The sequence below is a fragment of the Rhinatrema bivittatum genome, chromosome 7, assembly GCF_901001135.1.
Source record: "Rhinatrema bivittatum chromosome 7, aRhiBiv1.1, whole genome shotgun sequence".
In the NCBI taxonomy this organism is placed as follows: domain Eukaryota; kingdom Metazoa; phylum Chordata; class Amphibia; order Gymnophiona; family Rhinatrematidae; genus Rhinatrema; species Rhinatrema bivittatum.
The window spans coordinates 213,392,718-213,414,992 of NC_042621.1; the positions used below are offsets into that span (position 1 = coordinate 213,392,718).

The 22,275-nt window shown below is 43.7% G+C and overlaps 1 protein-coding gene across 2 annotated transcripts in view; it reads right to left on the reverse strand.

Annotated features, from left to right (window-relative positions):
• PRKG1 (protein kinase cGMP-dependent 1) overlaps positions 1 to 22,275 on the reverse strand; it is a 2,212,673-nt gene that overhangs the window by 1,917,097 nt on the left and 273,301 nt on the right. Inside the window, exon 1 of one of the 2 annotated variants that reach the window (XM_029609780.1) lies at positions 831 to 1,533. The exons of the other annotated variant lie outside the window; for it this stretch is intronic. Within the exon in view, the coding sequence (XP_029465640.1) occupies positions 831 to 1,138 (308 nt within the window). The 5' untranslated portion in view covers positions 1,139 to 1,533. Of the gene's footprint in view, positions 1 to 830; positions 1,534 to 22,275 lie in introns of those variants that run through there. 2 annotated transcript variants of the gene reach the window in all.

Genomic DNA, 22,275 nt, shown 5'->3' on the forward strand with positions numbered 1-22,275 from the left:
GCCTTGGAATTATGAACTAGCCAGAGGGCTGTCACTTACCAGTTTCTGACTCACATAATATCAGACGGTGCTCCCCACTTGTTTTTAATATCGTTAAGGATTCTGAAAACCTGTAACCTGTCTGAGCTACTGGGCTGGTATCATTAGCAGGCTGAATCACAGAGGCAAAAACCCACAGTTGTCAAATTCAATAACAAGCAAAAATAAAACTGCAGAGCGAATAGGGCTTCTTGATATCCTATGGCATTAGATTAAGGGGAGAACACTCCTCCTCCCTCCCCCCCCCCCAAAAAAAAATAAAAAACAATAGCTGGTAGATCATTTGCACGTTATGACTGTAAATAATACAGAGTCGACTAGATCAGACCTGCCATCTCGAGCAGTGTGTAGCAATCCAGAGGACAAAGCACATAAGTAAAACACATTGAACATGTAGCACATTTCAAAACATTTCATGAACAGCCTTTGGGGAATTTCTTTCAAGGGGGGGGGGGGGGAGAGAGCAATTTTACCGCAGTATAAAGGAGAGGGTCTGCGTTTAATCGTTTACTAACAATTGAAATAAAAAAGTCGGTTTAGGTTCACATACCTTGACACTGGACAAAAACACAGAGGAAATAGATGTGTGCAGTTACTGTGGTTTGGAAAAATGTGTACAACAGCCCAACAGAAGTGTTAGTTAGAAATATTTCTGAGGATGAGGACAGAAATGGAAAGCAGAAGGTGCAGGCAGTCGTCTACACAAGTGGATGGACAGACAATACAGAGACCATTCAACTAGCAAAGACAGGACGCTTATGTGTACACAACGCTTAAACCCTGCTGCTTACTGTGGGCTCTTGGGGTAGAAGGGAAGGGTGACATGGCTGAGATCCTGGATGTCAAAAGCGGTGGGCTCGGCTGAAATTGCCTGCCTCTTGGTCCTCTCCCCCTGCAGGGTGCCCGAGCTCTGTTTCTGAGCCTGCTGGGTGGCCGGCCGGATCACCGAGCGATACTTGTCCAGCTCGTTCTGCAGCTTCTGAATCAGCTCGTCCTTCTGATCCAGCTCCAGCTCCAGCTCGTCGATGAGGGCGTCCCTCTGCCTCAGCTCCTCGATCTTCTCCTGCAGCGCGTACTGTAAATCCCGCAAGGTGCCCATGCCGGGGGCTGCTGCCACTGCCACTGCCACCGCCACCGCCGCCACCGCTGCTCTTCCTGCTCCCTTCTGCCTCCTCTTCTGCCCTGCGCCGAGCAACTTTCCCCCCGAGTCGCCGCCGCCGCCGCCTCCTACTTTCGCCAACTTTGCCAATTTCCTCTCCGACGGACCTGCCCGGCCCCCCCTCCCCTCCCCCTCCCCCCCTGGTGTAGTCCGGCCGAAGCGTCTGTCCTGCTGCTGGGGAGGGGGTGTGACGGGGGGGTTGTTTGCCAGGATGCGAGGCTGGTGCTAGGGGTGATCTAGGTGCATAATCTCAAAAGCGAAGCCCCCCTCAGCAGCGGGATACGGGCAAGCGGGCTGGTTAAGGCTGATTTCGATCTGCCTGCGTCAAGCTAGGACTGTGAAAAGAGCGAGAGGGAGCGAGGAGGAAGGGGGCGTGTGCAGGATGCTGTAATGCTCGCACCGTGGCACTCGCAGGACACAGTAGTACAGCTGAGCGCTTATCTGCTTGTGGGTGCCTGGCTCTTCCCTTTCGGGGGGGTTGCTTTCCTTCTCGGAGAGGTGAGTGGTGTTGAGGCTTGTTGCATTCTTCTTTTCCTTTCCCCCACCTGCCTTATTTTATTTGCTGACAAGTGTTGCGTCTCCTGCACTAAATTCACTCTTAACACGGGAACCTCACACCCGTCCTAACCCCCCGATTAAGCTCTGCATCCAGAATGTATTAAACCAAACACAACCTAACAAATCCGTTGTAATAAGCAGCACATGGATAACAATGGAATATAACAGACCACAGCTTTAAATGAACTGAACCGGAGTCTCTAAACCCCGGCACCTATAGCAATGCAGACCTCACTGCTGAGGAGACATTTCCCTTTATTGTTAGGGTCAGCCAGCTTTTCTGCCCCTCGTCGAGCTGCACGTGCAAGATGTTCGGAGCACGGGACGCCTGCACAGGGCTGTCTCTACTTTTCATTTGTTCCACCATATCCCTCCGGCAGCCGGATTCCTGGCCCGAGTCCTTTATTATATTTTGGCTTAGGATGATGAATTCGCTTTAAAATAAATAAATACAAATTTAACATTGTGCTTCCACCTTCCCCAGCCACCCAATATTTGAGGTCTGAGTACATTCGTTTGAATTAGACTAATGCTAATAATGCCCACCAGCTGCCCCCTATCTGTCTAATAGCACCTGTGCGCCCCTTTGTTTATGTTTAGTCATCTTCCTTTTTTTGGCTGGTGAGCTGCCCCCCTCCCCGTTGCTGCTGTGATGAGATCCTCGCCGTTGTTGCAAAAGGTCCACACTTGTGATTGCCTGTGCCTGACTTTGAAAAAGACTGCTTTACTCCCTATCCCCCAATTGTAGCTAATTGGATATCCCAACTCTGAAAAAAAAACAGATTTAACCCTTGCAGGCCAAAGATATTAACTAAGTAGGAATACATGCATTACATATACATCTATTTTATAATATATAGTATATTGAATCTAGGCTTTAAATAAAAATGTGGGTACCTAAAATGGTATATCCATCAGAGAACCCTAAAATAGGTAAGTATCACCACTTTGAAAGATGCTTAATGTTGCAAGCTTTATTACACAATGCCAAAGAATATCAAAACTATTCAAAAGATAAAATTGGCACTAGAACACACACATATATTGATCAATCATTCTAGTCAATCATTCCTCATTCACACCACTTCTAAACCCTCTTATATCTATATTTATCTATCTATCTATAAACACACACACACAATGCACCAGCCTTTCTCTTAGTACCATCTAGATATTTACTTAGTACCCATAGATAAGTTTATATATATATATATATATATATATATATATATATATATATATAGAAACACACAGTATACCACTGTCCATGAGCAGCAGTTCTTCCAACAATCTTGTGAGGCTTCCTTTTCACATGGAAGGAAAGGCTCTGCATACTAGTGAAATTCACCAATGGGGGACCAGATGCAAATCTGCCGAAGTCTAATTCTGCATCTTCTTCTTCCTTTTGACTTAATGCTCAGAATCTGTTCCAGTTTTCTGCCTGGACAGGTCTGGATTCAGGGCTGAAGGTTTTGAATATTTTAGTAAGGAAATTTAACTTTTTGTTGAGAGGAAGCATTTTTTTGTCACCTCTCCTCTCCTGTAGAGATTGGGCAGTGTGCCTGATCTCTGTCAGCCTAGACCTTTTCTTCTGGAAGGTCCAAGAAAGGGAGCAACGTGGAAGAAGGGAGAAAGAAGAACAGAACTGAAGACCCTCCACAGGATCTTTCACCCCCGGGACACAGGTACAGGCTGGGTAGCAGGTCTGTACTGGGAGCTCAGGTAGGATTATTTCATGCTTTAAGGGGATCCCACACCGACAAGGATTTCACAGAGACTGGGGCCGTTATACACTCAGTGGAGGAGTGTTAGGAAATTTCCCTGGAACCTGAGTCGGTCAGCATACACAGAGCAAAGATGCATCCAACTGTGCTTTCAGTTATTTTTACAAGTTGGACATAATTACAATTTTGAAACAATAGTAAACTATTTTACTTTGAACACCCAGCTCTTCAGATAAACAGATACACACTGATAAAGGAAGCACCTCACTGCCTGAGCCACAAGCACTAGCTTTCCCCCACAGAAAGGACTCACCCCTGGGTTACAACCAACAGGAGGAGACAAGTGCCAGCAAAGTCAGCCCCATAGATATATAAAAATACTATTGTGTGCCCTGAAGGATGGTGCCTCTTCAAAGAAAAGGGTTATGCAATGCATGTGAAATACAGTTTCCAATCTTTCATCATTCCATCCTTATCTCTTCTTGTGTCTCTAACAACCTGAGGCATTCCTTCAATATGTTGCCCTGATTACTAGCATGTGGGCCTCTTGGCTCCAGATTTATCACCTCACAAGTAGTTACTTGCTCTTTTGTTTTGAACCCTTCCTTTCATCATTAGCTCTGCAGACCTAATGTCTGACCCCCACCCATTAAGATGTTAAACTCCATGACTTCATCTTGTTTACATGTCCCTGAAATGACCAGCTCAAATTGTCTTAAACTTCTTCTATACCATTTTACACTGAAGTTGGTTTCTTACTTTTTGCATCTGTTCAGCATGTCCAAATGCAATTTGCAAGCCAGTTTACTACAGCGCTAGAACAGATATGTGTTTATTTTGCCCCACTGCATTACTCTGGTCTCACTATTATATGGCAAAGAGCAGTTTCCAATCTCATGCATTCATTCTTAATGCATATTGTGAGCCTTACCACATTAACATTCCTTCATCATATCTGAGAATTGCTTAATCTCAACCTATTGCTTCCACAGGTGGTGATTAACCTGCCTATCCAGTGTTACTGAAAGGAGACAGTAATTAGCTCTGTAAATGAAATGAATGACTCCCAATATATAACCCAGAGGTGAAAATGTGTTTTTGGGGGGTTTTTGCAGGAAAGCTTCCTTCATTTATTTTGTTTTTAACATTGAAAGAATATTGCTATTATAATTTAATTTTACCTTTTCTGGAAATTTTAGAACTACAAATGTTTTCTTACATTCCCCTTTAAATCATAACCTTACATCAAAGTAATCTTCTCTGCAAGTTTAGCAGAAACTTAATTGAAGTAATATTTTCCTGTACTATGTGCTCTTGCCAGTTAAGGTAACTCCTTGAAGGATACAACTTATAGGCAAACTTAGTAAAAAGTTAATTAAATATATATCTCATCCTTGCTATATTATGTCTGTTTGCAGCACATTATATGCTCAAGCATATAATTAGACTGGTTGTCTATGTTTCTTTTTAAAATGGAACTAAAACTCTTTAAAAAAAAAAAAACCCCAAATACTTTCTGTCCCGAGACCAGGTGGCCATTGCAACGAAGGGCACACTGACTGGCTTGCTCACACCTTTGGGCACTTGTGCAGGACAGCAAATCAAGATTATCTGCTTTACTGCTGCTGGCTAGTTGCCAATGACCCATTCTATATGTTACCAAGTTCAAACTGTGCTACTAAAGTTTGCAATTAATATGGCTCTCCAGCATGTTCTTTCAAAAGATAACAATCTTAGCTGTATTACTCTCTCCCCTTCTCCTAGCCTGTGTGTGTTTGTATGTATATATATATATATATATATATATATATATATATATATATACACATACACACATACACACACACACCATGTTCACACTGTTTCTGCGATCTACATGATCTCTAGCCCAGCAGGGCTCCCTCTGCACTGCCACCTAGAGGTTTTGATCACTGTGTTGCATCCCTGCTGCATCCTGCATCTCTCTCTCTGGTCCCTCACCATTCTATTGTATCCTGCATGTCTCTCTGGCCCCTGCATGTCTCTCTGGCCCCTCACTGTTCTGTCTGCATCTATCTCTGGTCAATCGCTGTTCCGCTGCATCCTGCATCTCTCTCAGGTCCCTCACCACTCCATGTCTGTCTGCATCTCTCTTGGGTCCCTTGCTGTTTCTTCTGTTTGCATCTCTTTCTGGTCCCTCGCCATCCTATTTTACCCCTTCTGATCTCTCTCTCCATCTGGTCTTTTGTTGTTCTGTGTCTCTGTCTTTCTCTTCTTCTTCTTTATTTGCATCACATGCTTTATTGCTCCACTTCAGGAGGTATCTGAAACAGTACACTCTCTTTGGGCTATATTGCCCTGTTCTAGCTCCCTAAATTTGTGTGCTTACATATAAGATCACATTCTTCCAGATCCTGTTAGTTTTTTTCTTAATGAAAAAGCTTAATGCAAGATATCCAGCTGCTAAGCATCTGTCTCCTATTTCCCCTGCTCTGGACCAGTTGGCAAACTGTCCTTCGGATTTCCTCAGTGGTAACAGACTGGAAATCCTATACTCCTTGGGGCCGATGCAATACAGGAAGGAGGTGCTAAGTTCATGCAGGCGACCCTAGTGCCTCCTTCCTAGCACGACCCCCTAATTTACATATTGCATGGCGCCCTCCCCCCCTTGTGGGTGCCATGCGTGCGTTAAGAAAGCGGGCACTGAAAAGTCAGCACCCGCTTTCCGCTAACATTATTGCATCAGCCCCCTTGTTTCTTATAAGCAATGCCTGGGTAGCTCTTACACTGATTGAAACAACCATGATGTTAGATCCCACATCAGGAGTCATCTCCCAGGAAAAGGATCTAGGTGTCATTGTTGACAATACATTGTAATCCTCAGATCAGTCTGTGGTGGCGGTCAAAAAAGCAAACAGATAGGAAATATTAGGAAAGTAATGGAGAATAAAACAAAAAAGATCAGTGGCATAGCCCAAGGTTAACATGGGTGGGCAGTAGAGGTCTGAGTTCTACTAGTTCTACTTTTGTCCATAAATAATGCCTTAGAGTGCAACTGACAATGAATTTTTCTAAGTAGTTTGCAACAGCTGTTATGCATCATGAGTGAAACTTTACAATAGTTTAACTTAATTATTTCAAGCACTTACCAACATAAAAATTGAGTTATTATTCTGTATTAATTTTATATTTATTGTAATTTATAAATACACAAGAATATCATGTAAAAAGCAAAGAACACAAACATCAGATCCAATCAATCATGTAATAAAATAAATATCCATGTATTCTTTCATGAATCTTCTTTCTAGAAAGGCAGAGGTCATCATAACTACAATAAAATAGCAATAATCATAAGAATGAGTGCAGAGCAGAACTAGACAATTCACATTAGAACCCAACATGCAAAAATAAAAATATTCAAATTCTGCTATCACCTCAGCAAAACAAAATCCTTCCATTACTAAACATTTTGTGACGTAATGCAAAACCCTGCAAAAATCAAAATACAGCTAGAACTTTGCCATTCTATACAATCACAGCACTAACCCAGACCCTCAGGAATTAAACAGCACCATTCTCAGCAAAACAAACATTATTCTAGGCACTAGAACACTAATACACCACCTACTGGACAAACAGAACAAGCAAGACAAATCCCTACAGAGAAACTACACGCTAGCATTTCTGTCACACACAGGCAGAACACAGACCGACCCTTACCCAAAATAGATATAAAGGACTACAAATCAGATATAGAAACGTGCAGACAAAACTAAACTAGAAAGCCTGAGAAATCAGACGTTGAACAGTGGAATTCTAAAGAGCAAACTATAAAAATATAAGAAATGTAGATTCCCAAAGATGGCAGATTTCAATCATTAAAACTATATTTATTTATTTTTTACCTTTGTTGTCTGATCTTTTCAGTTGTCATATCAGTTGGTTCTGGTGTCTTTTTTCCACTTTCCCCTTGTCTGTCTTTTACTAATTCTTTTTTCAAGGTTGCTTTTGCCTTTCTGCTTCTTCTTTCTCCTCTTATCTTCTTCCCTTCTTCCCTTCCACACACACAGGCTCTCACGCTCAAGTTCCCCTCCCCCCCCCCACACACAGACACACAGGCCCCCCATGCTCTCTCTCTCTCACACACACACACACCCCTATACTCTCATACACACACACACACACACACACACACAAGAAACAAGTCTCACACTCACCCCTCACTGCCCCTCTTCCCCAGCAGTTTCACACTCAGACCTCACTGCCTCCCCATCCTCACCAGTCTTTCACTGTCAGTCTTGTTCCTGCTCTTTCCCTCTCTCTCACTCCCCTTCTCTTTTTCTCCTTCCCTCTCACTCACCCCTTCCCTTCTCGCTTCCCTCCCATTCACTTCCCTTCCCTTTCCCTCTCACTCATTCCCCTTACCTTTCAATACTTTCCCACCCCTCTTACCCCTTCTATTTCACTCCTCCTCATCTCCTTTCCATACCTTTTCTCTCACTCATCTCCTTCCCTTCTTCCCTCTCACTCACCCCTTCCCTTCCCTATTTTCTCACTACCCTTCCCCATCCCTCTCACTTATTCACCCCTTTTCTTCCCTCTCACTTCTTCTCTCTTTACTTCCCTCTTATCACTTTCCCTCTCACTCACTCCTCCTTCCCTTCAATTACTTCCCTCCGCTCTCACCCCCTTCCCTCTGTCACTCCTCTTCCATCCCTTCCCTTTCCTTCACTCTCACTTACACCTCCCCTCACTTACATCCCCCTCCCTTCCCTTCCACAGATTTAGCTAATTTCCCTTTTCCTCCCCTCCCTTCTAAGTAGGAAGGAAGCGGGGGAAGGGAAGCTGAGCGAGTGAGGCAGATCGAAAGGTAAGAGATGGGGAGAGGAGGCGGAGTGATACATTCTCACTCCTCCTCCCTTCCCTTTCACAGCCTGCCTCTCTCACCTCCTGTCACCTGTCACATCATCGTGGTCACCTTCAGTCCGCTGGAGGTGGTACTCTCACAGGTAGGTCTTCACCAGGCCATCGTGGTCCTCTTCAGCCTGGGGGGGGGGGGGGGAGGCGCTGGAACCCTTGCGGACAAGTCCTGAACATGCCGCTGCATTTCTGCTCCTGTGCCCATGAGGACTTGAGGAGTAGGATCTCCGTGGGCACGTCATAATCACACCACTGCAGTTCTGCTCATGTGCTTGCAGGGGGAGGAATTCCCGCAGGCACGTCATCACTCCGTCGCCATTGTTCTTCTCATGTGCCCGCAGGGAGTGGAATCCCCGCGTGCGGGTTATCACCGCGCTGCTGTGGTGTCAGGCAGCCACTGGAAAAGATCATAATACCTCTGTATCACTCCATAGTGAGACCACAACTGGAGTACTGTGCAATTCTGGTTGCCACATCTCAAAAAAGATATAGCGGAACTGGTAAAGGTTCAGAGAAGGACAACAGATGTGATGAAGTGAATGGAATGGTTTCCCTATGAAGAAAGGCTAAAGAAATTAAGGTTCTTCATCTGTGGAAGGGGTATATCCTGGCTCTTTCCAGGCTAGAATAATGAGCATTTAGAGTTCTTTCTAAGTAAGATCTAGGAGCAGTATTTTTTTTTTGTTTAGGGCAGGTAATTCATTGTATTATTTTAATTATGTGATTTTAGTTTCAATTCTATATTACATTGTTTGATTTGTTTCAGTTGTTTATTATGTTCAATTATTTTTTTGGATTTTTTAAACCTGTTGTACACCACACTAATGAGATCTTCTGCGTGAGCAGTTAATAGGAAAGAATAAATAAATAAATAAAATCAGTTCTTTATGCTTTCATAAAATAAAGATTAAGGACATTCCATGAAGTTACTAAGAAGCACATTTAAAACAAATCAGAGATATTACTTTTTCATTGAATGCACAATTAAGCTCTGGAATTAATTGCTGGAGGATGTGGTAAAGGCAGTAAAAGCAGCTGTGTTTATAAAAGGTTTGGACCTTTCCTGGAGGAAAAGATCATAAAACATTATTAACCAGGTAGACAAGAGGAAAGCCATTGCTTATCCTTGGGTATAAGCAATATGGAATCTATATGCTATTTGAGGTTCTGTCGGGTATTTGTGACCTGGATTGCCCACTGTTGGAAACAGGATACTGGGCTTGATGGATCCTCTGTCTGACCCAGTATGGGAGTTCTTATGATCTTAACCAGGGTTCCCAGCTGGACCTCTAGCAAACCAATAAGCAAACTTTCTTGCTGGCTTTCTGCCTTTGTGCTACTGCTGCTGCTGCTGCTGCTGCTGTTTTCTCATCTGGCCCCCCTGACCTGGCTCCTTTTATTCGCTTTTCTGTCTTCACCACCCCTTACCTGCCATGACCCAATTGGCTGTGTCATGCTAATTGCCAGCCTCCTTTCTATTCCTGCTCCTTGAAACCTATTGCCCACTCTGCATTGTTCCCCTTCACAGGGGTCCCAATGGCTGGAAGTTTGGACTCTTTTAAAAGAAAAATTGTAAGGTGGGGGAGAGAGGCCAAGGGTGATGTCCATGTTATGTGCCCTTAGCCACCAAAGAAAGGCCATGTCAACTAAACCAGAGGTCAGCAGCATTGTCAGGCAGAGTGCCTAAATCCCTGCAACAAACACATTCCAGTTTTGGACCAGCAAAGTTTTTCTTTTAGGGGGAGGGCAGAATATTTGACAGCATGTTATTAGTTAATAACCAGATAAATATTTCTTTACAGTAAATACCAGATCTTGAAAAATCATAAAAGCACTAAATAGTTTCAAATAAATTAAGACAGTACTGGGTAACTGGTGCACACAGCCATCAGATTTTAGAACATGCACGCACTGGCGAGCATGCACTCCTTTTAAAATTGACCCCTAAATGGATTATTTGCTTCTGTGTTTACTAATGAGGATGTTGGGGAGACCGTGGAGGAAGGCCACAGTGCGGCTCGCCAGCCGTGGCCGGCAGCTGAAGCAAGGTTCCCGGGCACGAGGAGGCGGAGTTGGCCATGCCGGTAGATGGGGGAGACTGGCTGTGGTTCCGTGCAGACGACTTTCGCAACACATTAACGGCTATTAATCAGGTTGACTTAGGGAATAGCCTCTGCTATTAATGGCATCAGTAGCATGGGATCTACTTAGTGTTTGGGTACTTGGCAGGTTCTTATGGCCTGGATTGGCCACTGTTGGAAACAGGATTCTGGGCTTGATGGACCCTTGGTCTGACCCAGTATGGCAATTTCTTATGTCTTCTTAGGTTATTGATACCTGTTTTATTGTTTGTTTTATGTGACTTTTATTATGCATATTTATTTGTAAACCATTTTGCCCAACTTTTTAATTGTAAAAGCAGTATATAAATATTTTTAAATAAATAAATAAATACATAAAATCAAGTTAACATCCAGCCCTCTAGATCACAAGTTAACATCCAGAGCACATGTCAAAGAAGAACAAGAATAAATTATCACTAAACTACTAAATTTGTCACTTTCCACTGGCATCTTTTCAACAGCATTAAAAAGAGCCTCAGCCCATCCTGTTCACAAAAAACCTTCAGCAGACCCAACCGTCCTCTCAAACTACCATTCCATCTCGTCCCTTCAGTACCTTTCCAAGATTACAGAAAATAAAATATTGTTCTGCAGCAGCTTTCCCTCTTCCTCGATTCGCATACCATTTTAGAACAATACCAGTTTGGATTCTGCAAATTCCATAACACTGAAATGTAACTTCTCTTTGTTTTTGATACGCTTCACTGAGGGTTTGATTCTGGAGCACAATGTGCTCTTATCCTTCTAGATATCTCTTCCACCTTTGACACTATTGATCACTCTGTTCTTATCTCTCACTTCATGTGTTGCGCGTCCCGGCCGCGCTGGTGCCACGACCGGCGCTGCTCACCTCGGGCCACTCTCCGCAGCTCCCGGTCCATCCTCCCTTGCTGCGGCTGCCTCCTCCCAGCGTCTCCACCGGCTGTCTTTGGCTTCCTACTCTGTGCAGGCCTCTCAGCGGAGCTCCCACAGGGGCTCCGCGTCCTCGGCGTCCTCAGCATCCTTGGCTACGCCCCTAGGTGCGCGCACGGCCAACACCCCGCCCTTTAAAGGGCCCAGGGCGGGAACCTCTACCCGGACGCCTTCTGATGACGTCACTTAGCACTAGCATTTAAAGCGAGGCCCATCCCCCAGTTCCTCGCCTTGGTAAACGGGTCGTCTCCTTAGTGAGAAGCTAGTTGCTGTCCTGTGTTCCTGCAATCCTTGTTCCTTGCCTGTTCCAGTGTTCCTGCTTTCCTGTTCCAGTACTTGTTCCTGTGTTCCTGCGTTCCTATGTTCCTGTGTCTTTTAGTTCTCCTGCGTTCCTGTGGTCCTTCCTGTGCTCCAGTGTCTGTTCCTGTTACTGATCCACTTCCCAGGTTGTACCCTTCAGACTGATTCTTGGTACTGACCTCGCCTTGCCTCTGACCACGTTTGGACCACTGCCTGAAACTGACCTCTGCTTGCTACTGACCACGCTCGGACTGATCCCTGGAACTGACCTCTGCTTGTTACTGACCTCGCTCAGACTAATACCTGGAACTGACCTTTGCTTTGCCTGACCACCCTCAGATGGATACCTTGGCTTTGACCCTTGCACTCTACACGGACACTCTTTGCTTCTCCTGTGACCACCAGGCCTGCCTGTTCTGACATTGCCTGTGGCCTTCTATCAAAATGGCACTGCCTATCCTGACCGGAGGACCTTCAGTTCCTGCTTCATTCCAGTGGTCTCTGGTACCCTCTGTTCCGGTCTAGCTCATCTATTCTCCAATAGCCACGCACCCTTACTCTTGGTGGGTACACCTCTCCGCTACCTCTCCAGTAGACCTTCAGAGGCCCACCTAAGCCCAAGTGGTCCAGGAATCCAAGGGCTCAACCCAAGGAGCCCCCGAACTGTTATTGGTGAAGCTCCAGCTAGCCTCTATCTCCTTGTGTGCCCCGCCTTCTGGCGGCAGGCGCCCTCTGGGAACCCTCAGAGGGCCGTACCAATCCTGAATCAGGCCATGGGTCCACCTCCAGCGTAACACGTTGTTTGGGTTCTACTGGAAGTGTTCTCTCCTGGTTTTTATCTTACCTGACAAATTGTAAGCAACAACTGACATTTGGTTCTGAGTGCTCTACCTTGTTTTCTCTTCCATCTGGTATGCCCCAAGGCTCAGCGCTGTCAGCGGCATTACATATTTAACATCTATTTGACCCCTTTATGTAGATTACTTGTGATCCTTGGGATACACTATAAGCTATATGCCAACAACATACAATTTTTCTTTCCTTTAAAATCATTTTGGTACTCACTGTGAAAATTATTTCTCTTTGATTTTCCTCACTATACAAGAGGCTCTGTCAGAATAAACTCTCACTCAATATCAGTAAAACTGAGCTCATATTTCGATCTCACTTTCCTTCTTCTAATATTCCTAATAAACTGTCATTTAATGGACACAATATTTCCATCACAGATGCAATACTTAACCTGGGAGTTCTCATTGATCATCTCTATCATATCACACTCATATCAAAGCAGTAACTAAATTCTCTTTTCATAAACTTCGCCTATTTAGCCATCCGAAGTCCATACTGGAAGCTCAAGACATCAGAACAGTTCTCCAATCACTTCTCTTTTCAGGTATGGATTATTGTAATTCTCTGTACATTGGACTTCCCGCTTATGTCATACATCCCACTTCAGATGATTCAAAACTCTGCATCTCGTCTTCTCACCAACACTCCCATTTGTGAACACATTACCCTATTTTATTCTCCTTGCATTGGCTCACTATTACAAACAGAATACAATACAAGCTTTTAACAATCATTCACAACCTGATCACAATGTTTCATCTCCCTAGATCACTACCACTCGATCTATATACCTGTATGGACTCTTTGATCCTCAAACAGGGCCTATTTGAAATTCCATTTTATGGTCATCCCTAACTAGATGCGACACACAAGAACACTTTTTCGGTTGCAGGACCTAACATTTGGCTCTTTTTGCCAGATGAGTTGCGATCCATAAATGAGCCAAAATTGTTCAAAAAAGCCCTCAAAACCTACTTTTTCCAGTTAGCCTACAATGAACTCATTTGGTTATTCTTATTGTTGATGATTTATCTTTATCATGTTATGTATGTTTTTAATTATTGTGACTGTTCTCTTGTAGCCCGCTTTGAACTATGGAAGGGTGGGCAACGAATATTTTAAATAAATAAATAAGAAACAAGCACAAAACAGAGTGAGATTTGGGAGTGTTCATAATGATCTTAAGATGATCAAAAAGTTGGATAAAGTGACAGCAAAAGCCATAATCATGTTTGGGTGCATAGGAAAAGGGCTAGTCAGTAGAAAAAAATGAGGTAATTTTGTTCCTGATTACTGTAGGTTCCTGGTAAGAGGTGGTGAGCCTCTGGAGCAAGGAGTCATGAGATGAAGGTGAAAAGGGATAGATAGGACTAATCCAAGGAAACATTTCTTTTCAGAGATGGTGGTGGATGTATGGAACAGCCTTCCAGTGAAGGTGGTGGAGAAAGGGCAGTATCCAAATTCAAGTAAGCATGGGATAAGCACAGGAGATCTTTGAGGAAATGGTAGAAATTGTAGAGCTAAGAAGATGGTGTGGATGGACAGACTATGTAGACCTTATTGTCTGTTTCTGCAATTATGTTTCTATCTTTACATCTCATCACTGATCCTTGGTCCCTTCCCCCTGCTAACCTTGGTGTCCATACAGTGGACAACATTTTGAGACTCCATGTCACCCTCCCATGCTTAGCTAACTCTGCCAATATGTAACCTCTCAGGGCTTTTCTTGGAACAATGCCACAACTATCCATTGAACTCCCTACTGAAAAGAGTGGAAGTAGCACCATAACAGATGGTAAGACCCAACCAGGGGCAGCTCAAGGCAATCTGCTGCCTGAGGTGAGGGATGAGATGACACACCCCTCGCCCTGCCCCCTATCACTCTGCACCCTGTTCTCCTCATCCCCTGTTCTCCTCATCCCCGTCCCTTCAACTGCCACCGGCCTGGCCTCTGGCGGCGGCATCCCATCTCTCTCCTCCATGCCGCCGGCCTGGCCTCCAGCGGTGGCAGTGTCCCTCCTCCATGCTGCCGGCCTGGCCTCTGGCAGCAGCAACGGCATCCCTCCTACCTCATACATGCCACTGGCCTGGTCTCAGGCGGCGGAAGCCCTCTTCCCTTCTCCACACCGCGGCCTGGCCTCCAGTGGTAGCCCGCAGAAGTGACTCTCCTCTTTTCCACTGCTGCCAGCCTGGGTCAGCAGTCATGGCAGGGGCTGGCAGGGTGAGGCAGACGCCACAGTGGTTTTCCGAGAGGGGCATTTTTGCCACCTCAAATTTCTGCCGCCTGAAGCACCTGCCTCATTATAGATCCGTCCCTGGACCCAACCAAGATCTACCTGCTTTATTTTCTGCTTACAGTGATTCTGTAGAAATGAGCAGCCCTGACCATTGCCCAGGATACAAGGAGGAAGCAGATGCATCATGTTCCCAAGCACATGGTGTGAGCAGATGCTGTTACTGCTCCCTGAGTGAAAGCTTTTCTCCCCAACCATTGAAGCCAGCAGCATTTGGTGGCAGTCTCTCTTAGGGCAGGGGTTCTTCTGGCAGTTTCTCTTTCTCTTAGGCTGTGGGGGGGGGGGGGGGGGGGCGCGGATGTCTGAGGGCAATCTCTTTCTCTCTCTCAGGATTGCGAGTCTAATGGAAGATTTTTCTCTTAGTTTAGAGACACTCATTCTGTTAGACTGGGGAAACTGTTGGCAGCTTCAGGCTCAATTAACTTAATTTGCATGACTCTTTGTAAATATATTGGCTAGAGATGTGAATCGGAACCGGTATCAGTTCGGATTCCGGTTCTGATTCACATCGTGAAATTTTTATCTTGCAGTCCGATCGGGTTTTTTTTATCGGCTGCGCCTGAGCCGATAACCAAAAAATACAGCCGACTCTTTAAAATGAGTTTGTTAGTATCCCCCCACCCTCCACACCCCCCCCAAATTTTTTTTTTAAATACTTGGTGGTCCAGCGGGGGTCCCGGGAGCATTCTCCCGCACTCGGGCCGTCAGCTGCCAGTAAACAAAATGGCGCCGATGACCCTTTGCCCTTAGCATGTGACAGGGTATCCATGCCATTGGCCGGTCCCTGTCACATGGTAGGAGCAATGGACGGCTAGCGCCATCTTTAAAAATGGCGCGGGCCATCCAGTGCACCTACCATGTAACAGGGGCCGACCAATGGCACCGATAGCCCCTGTCACGTGGTAAGAGCAAAGGGCCATCGGCGCCATTTTGATTAGTGGCAGCCGACAGCCTGAGCGCGGGAGAATGCTCCCGGGACCCCTGCTGGACCACGAGGTATTTAAAAAAATTGGGGGGCGGGGGGTCTGGAGGGTGGGGGGATACTAACAAACTCATTTTGTTAAAATTAACCTCATAGTTTTCTTTCTTTTGTACATATGTATATAATTGCAATTCTTGTAACTTCCCATATTATTGTTCCCCCCTCTCGTTAATGCCTTGTTATCATGTTTTTTACTGTTCAATGTAAAGCGCCATGCCGTGCGTTTGTTTTTGCGTTACAATGTGAACCGATATGATATCCTGGATGAATGTCGGTATATAAAAATTTTAAATAAAATAAATAAATAAATTTTAAAGGGTCAGGTTGTGTTTTTAGGTTGTGTCCTTTCTTCCCGCCCCTCCCCCCATAACGATAAGAAAACCCACTAAATTAATCGTGGGGTTTCCTATCGCTATCAGGGACCCCCCGATATCTGATGATATTGAAAATATCGGACGATATTTTCAATCGTCAGATAAATGATTCACATCCCTAATATTGGCTAAGTAATACCTAAGAAGGGCAATTTGCAAAAGCCATTTGCCCTGGTATTAGGCTGGTTGAAAATTGTCCACCCTGTACATAGGTAAGAGTACACATGGGGATCAACACCATCCTTACTTTTACCTGTGGGAAAAGTAGGTGGGCTCAGAGGCAGTGCTAGGTTGAGGAAGGCAATACCACATGTGGTTTTGCATTTTCAAACTATGGGGTGCATATTCAAAGGGGCTTCTCCGACTAAATTGGGACTCAGCTGGACAAACCACAGGATTTTAATTTCCCACCGCTTTGACCATCCTTGGCTTATCTGTCTATGTGGATAGCCAGCAAAACAATTAGCTGGATAAGTCAGGAATGGGCCTGGGGTGCTCTGGCATGGATCAAAGTTGTTTGGCTAACTTAGCTACATAACTTTCGGAGGAGTCATAAAGTTATGTACCTGGATAACTTTATCCTTAACTACATATAGTCAGCTAGTTAACTATATTAAGACAAAAGGCTTCCTGCAGGCCTGATCCCCAAGTCCACGTCTCCCGAAAATACTTTAAAATATTAGGGATGTGCATCGGGTGCCCGATTGTTTGCGCTTTTGGGTTCGTGTGGCCGCGGGAAAATCTCATTTTCCCGTGGATCGGCATTTTTGTTTTTAGTAAAAAATCGTTTTTTGGGAGTTAGTGCGCACTAACAAAAAGTAACAAAAATTAACGATTTTTTGTTAGTGAGCACTAATGGGAGTTAGTGCGCGCTAAGCCGAAAAATGATTTTTCACGAAAATTCAGGGAAAATGCAATTGTTTATCGATTTTACCGATATATGATGAATTAAGCACAAGAAGTGATCAAAATATGGCAGGAACCATCCCCAGTTGCTCCGACCCCGGGCCAGGCCTGGGTGTGGCGCCATTTTGTGGAATGGCCCTACAATGTACAACAAAATGGTGCTGGCCTTAGGGCTGGCTGGCAGTGCTATTTTGAAAATGGGAGCCAGCAGAACTAGCACCACAGGGGATTGCTTCTGCCCCATTTCAACTGCTTCTTGTACTTGCAACCTAATGAATGGGGTAAGATCGGTCTGGAGAAAGTGGGTGAATACAGGAAGTCCAGGCAGGGGTAATTTTTTTTTTTAATTTTAGTCCTTCTTTGGGATTTTAGTGGCAGGGAGGCGATAACCCAGCCCCTTCCTTTATTTTTTGTTTTATCTTCCCATATATTTTTTTGTTTGCTTTGCTGTTTATTTCGATTCAACTAAGTGAAATGAATCAAATGAAAAACGAATTTAAAAACTCAGAATTAAACAAACATTTTTGGTGCATAGCCATAATAAAAGACAATGCACTGGTGCCACTTTTTCCCTTCTCTTAGGGTTACATAGTACCATAGTACATGATGGCGGAAAACAACCCAGTGGTTCATCCAGTGTGGCCAGCAAACTTTTTTTATTTTAGGGTAGTAACTGCCACTCCATGCAGGTTACCTGTTAACACAGGTTACCCCTTTTCTTTATTCCTATACTTTAGCCATTAGGCATCTTCTCTGTTTATCCCATGCCCTTTTGAATTCCTTGACCATTCTTGTCTTCACTACCTCTTCCAGGAGAGATTCCATTCATGCATCACTTTTTCTGCAAATAAATATTTCCTGAGCCTATCCCCAGGAGCTTCATATAATGTCTCTAGTTCTACAGCTTTTCTTCCACTGAAAAGGCAGGTTTCCCATGCATCATAAATACCCTTCAAGTATTTAAAAATCTGTAGCATATCTCCCCTGTCACTCCTTTCCTCCGGGGTATACATATTTAGATCCTTCATACTCATAAGTCCTTTGGTGGAGACCCCACACCATCTTGGGTACCTTTCTCTGGACCTCTTCCATCCTGTCTCTATACCTTTTGAGTTGAGGTATCCACATTATTCCAGACGAGGCCTCCCCAGGGATCTGTGCAGGGGCATTGCCAACTTCTTTCTCCTGCTGATTATACCTCTCTCTATGCAGTCCAGCATCCCTCAGGCCTTAGCAACTGCTTTGTTACATTGTTTTTCCACCTTCAGAGCATCAGACACCATCTGTTAAATAGTTGAAGTAGACTAGTAATGTTTATTTTTTTATTTGTTATTGCTGTGGACCATTGTATTTCTTTATGTATTTGACTTTTTTATTTTATGAAATTATCAATTTAAAAAGAATGATGGAAAAGTTTCATAAATGTGCCCCAGATCCTTCATTTTCTGAAAGGAGTTTGCTAAACTCAATACAAGCTTCAAGAGAGTTTATTCCACCTATTGAGGATTCACTGACTCAAGTCCCAGCAGTCCAAGTGAGACTGAAAGTACTAAACTGTAAAACAAAAAAAAAAAGAACACATCTGTTATATTTCTAATTATAAGAACCTCAAGAGCAATTTAAGAAATTGCTCCTCTAAAGGGAGTATGTCCCATTTTCTCATTCCTTAGCCTATAACTTTGGATGAAATGTCTCAGTTCATTCTGATGGATCACATTTTTTATTTTGAATATATTTAGCTGCCAATACACTATCAGGAAAACTGCAGTTCAGTTATTTAAGTTGAGATGTTCTCTGGAATGACGTAAACTTCAGCAGTCTCAAACACTGTATGTCATCTACATCTAGTTGGTTCACTTTTAGATGTGGTTTTCTTAGACCAATGTAATTTAAACAACTACTGAGATAAATCAGACTCCTACTGAAATGGTAAATACACTTCATTCTTGCTTCCATTGCTCCTTTTACACTGATCATGTAACACAGACAAGCCCAACAGCAACAAAAGTCTTCCATGACCTGAAAGGAATGCCATAGCCCTGAAACATGCAGCCCACAGTCTAGTCAAGAAAAACAAACCTAAAGGCGTCCAGTAGTGTAGATGCCATTCATTTCGATATTTCTCCAAATATTTAGTCTTAAGGAAAGGAATGTCAAATAAGGCAACACCAAATGATGATTATATCATTTGAAAGCTTTACAGGAAAACACAAATTTGAAAAAACTGGTATGTGAATATATAAAAACAAGATGTGCTATGCTGGGTCAGACCAAAGGTCCATCAAACCCAGCACCCTGTCTCTGACAGTGGCCAATCTGAGCTGCAAGTACTTGATAGATTCCAAAGCGTAGATCCATTTCTTGTTGTGTACTCCCAGGGATAACCAAAGGCTTTCCCAAGTCTATCTGGCAAATATTGGTTTATGGAATTTTCCTCCAAGAATGGCTCTAAACCCCCTTTAAACCCAGCTATGATAGACGCTTTGACCGTGTCCTCCAGGAACAAATTCCACAGCTTTAATGTGCATTGAATGAACTCATACTTTTTTTTTTTTGTTTTGCACACATAGCTCACAACACAGTAGAGGAAAAAGAAAATGGAATAGTGTTGTAAAGAACGCTGTGCACAAAGTTATACATTGTGTTGTACACGAGAATTTTGTTTTGCACACATAGCTCACAACACAGTAGAGGGAACATTGGCAGGGGCACACATAGCTCACAACACAGTAAAGGAAAAAGAAAATTTAACAAAATTTCCTGTTTTATTTTTTGTTTTAAAACAAATTAAATTTGGGGGGGGTTCATTCATTTTGTTTTAAAAATGGGGCATGCCATTGTAAAAAAAAAACAAAAAACAAAAAACTCCACAAACCCCTCCCTGGTCCTTTTTTCATCCTCTATCCCTACCCCCAGCCTCCCCAGATCTTCTTACCCCAAGTCTTCTTTCTTCACAGGGCAAGAATGATCTGTGCTTGCTCCTGCCCTGCTACTATTACAAATGTAAATAGCCTCAGTCAGTGTTCTCTCTACTGTGTTGTGAGCTATGTGTGCAAAACAAAATTCTCGTGTACAACACAAGGTATAACTTTGTGCACAGCGTTCTTTGCAACACTATTCCATTTTCTTTTTCCTTGTGGGTGCTTGTTTCATGACCTGAGTGAACAGGCATGCACACAGTTTACAGGGAACACTGGCACCAGCAGACTGAGGCCTGCACCATCATCAATTTCTTCTCTACAAGGAAATGGCACTGGCCTCAGTTCATGGTCATATCAGAGTCATTTTCAGGGCATTCAGGTAAATTTAGCTATTGGTTTGAAAGATCACCTGGTTACATGACCAAAGTCAAGAAGAAGTAAGGAAACTTTTACACAAAATGGAAAGTTTACAAATTTATTGCATTCATTTGAAGTGAAGTACATGAATGAACCAGCAATAAAGCTATACAATTTACATTTACATTAAATGCCAATATTCTCAGTACAGAAGCATTAGGATATCAAATATTATTATAATACTGTGATATTTTGCATGTGATATCTTTAAACAATTGTAGAACTCTACAAATACATAATTTGCAATTGCAGCATACACCATCTTTTTTTCTATAACATTTTTAGCAAAATCCATATACTAGTAGGAAACTCACCTATTTGTGCAGACACTTATTGAGGGCACTTCCCTACACACATGGTTGAGAAATATCTTTGGATAGAGTAAAAAGTATAATTTTCCTGAAAAATAGTAGTTTTTGTAAGTGACATGTGGTGGAAAAGAATAGAAAAAGGCTATATAGAAGAGGTTACAGTGCTGTAAAAATGGCAGATGCATGTTGCATGCAGGTTCCCTTCCTGGATTCCTGAAGAGAGATGGTGAATGCCCATCCCAGGCCACAGGATGAGAACGACAGTGAATACAGAGCTGGAGGAGCCTTTCCCTCAGCACCAGAAGGTGAGCGAGGGGCTGAGGGGTCTACGTCCCAGAATGCAAGAGGAGATAGACCATGAGCAGGAGATGAGGGATCCCTTTCCTGAATGCAGGTAGCAGGAACTGAAAATCCCCTCTCCACGTGCAACAAGAGTGACCACAGGTGAATTTTACAAAAATCCCTTCCATGATATTTTGATGCTTTCTTCTTGATCAGTTTAGTTTTATTACTTAATACGCTGCTATTCCCTTGCAACAGGAATTATTTCATAACGGAAAGGGTGGTAGATTCCTGGAATGCCCTTCTGGAGGAGGTGGTGAACACAAAAACAGTCAAAGAATTCAAAGGGGCATGGGATAAGCAATGCAGATCTCTATAGGCTGAAGGACAGAAATGAAGAAAAAGGTGCATGGGGTAACCTGCTCGATGGCAGTTAATATCCTTAATAATATGCATGGGAATTATTGCCCTTAACCATTAAGCCTTGATGTTTTGGTGCAACTGCTCTCCATTTTGTCATCACTCTCCAATTTGATGGCATGGGGGAAAAGGGGAATTGGATTCAGAGGACAACCAATGGAGGACTCAACTTTTACAGTCTGGAGTACTGATCCACAGACATAAGGGACAAAGAACAGGACTGCTTCTATGGGCCAAGGTCAAAAGCAAAGCACGTCAAGCAGCACAGTCTGAATTTTCGAGAAGGTCCCTCACCTAGTAAGAATGTTCCTTTGTTAATATATAAGGCTTGGGGGTAACCTGCACAGAGAGGCAGTTGCTATCCTTAACAGAAACATGGGGGTAACCTGCACAGAGAGACAGTTGCTATCCTTAACAGAAACATGGGGGTAATCTGCACAGAGAGGCAGTTGCTATCCTTAACAGAAACATGGGGGTAACCTGCACAGAGCGGCAGTTGCTACCATAAGAAACTTTCCTGGGCAGAGTAGATAGACCATTTGGTCTTTTTCTGCCATCAATACTATGTTACTTTGAATGACACCACCATCCTGGCTCCTCCTAAGATGTGTGCACATGCTCAGCCTCCTCTTGTAAAGGGTCCACAGTGGGAAAACCCCCATGGTGCCCTCTAATGATGTCAGCAGGCCCTAGCTATATAAGGGATTCTTGGACTGCCTACTACTGCCTCAGCAATGGGTCTCCTGTATCGCAATGTGTGTTGCTCCTCCATCTTGCTTCCTATCTGCATTCCTGGGTC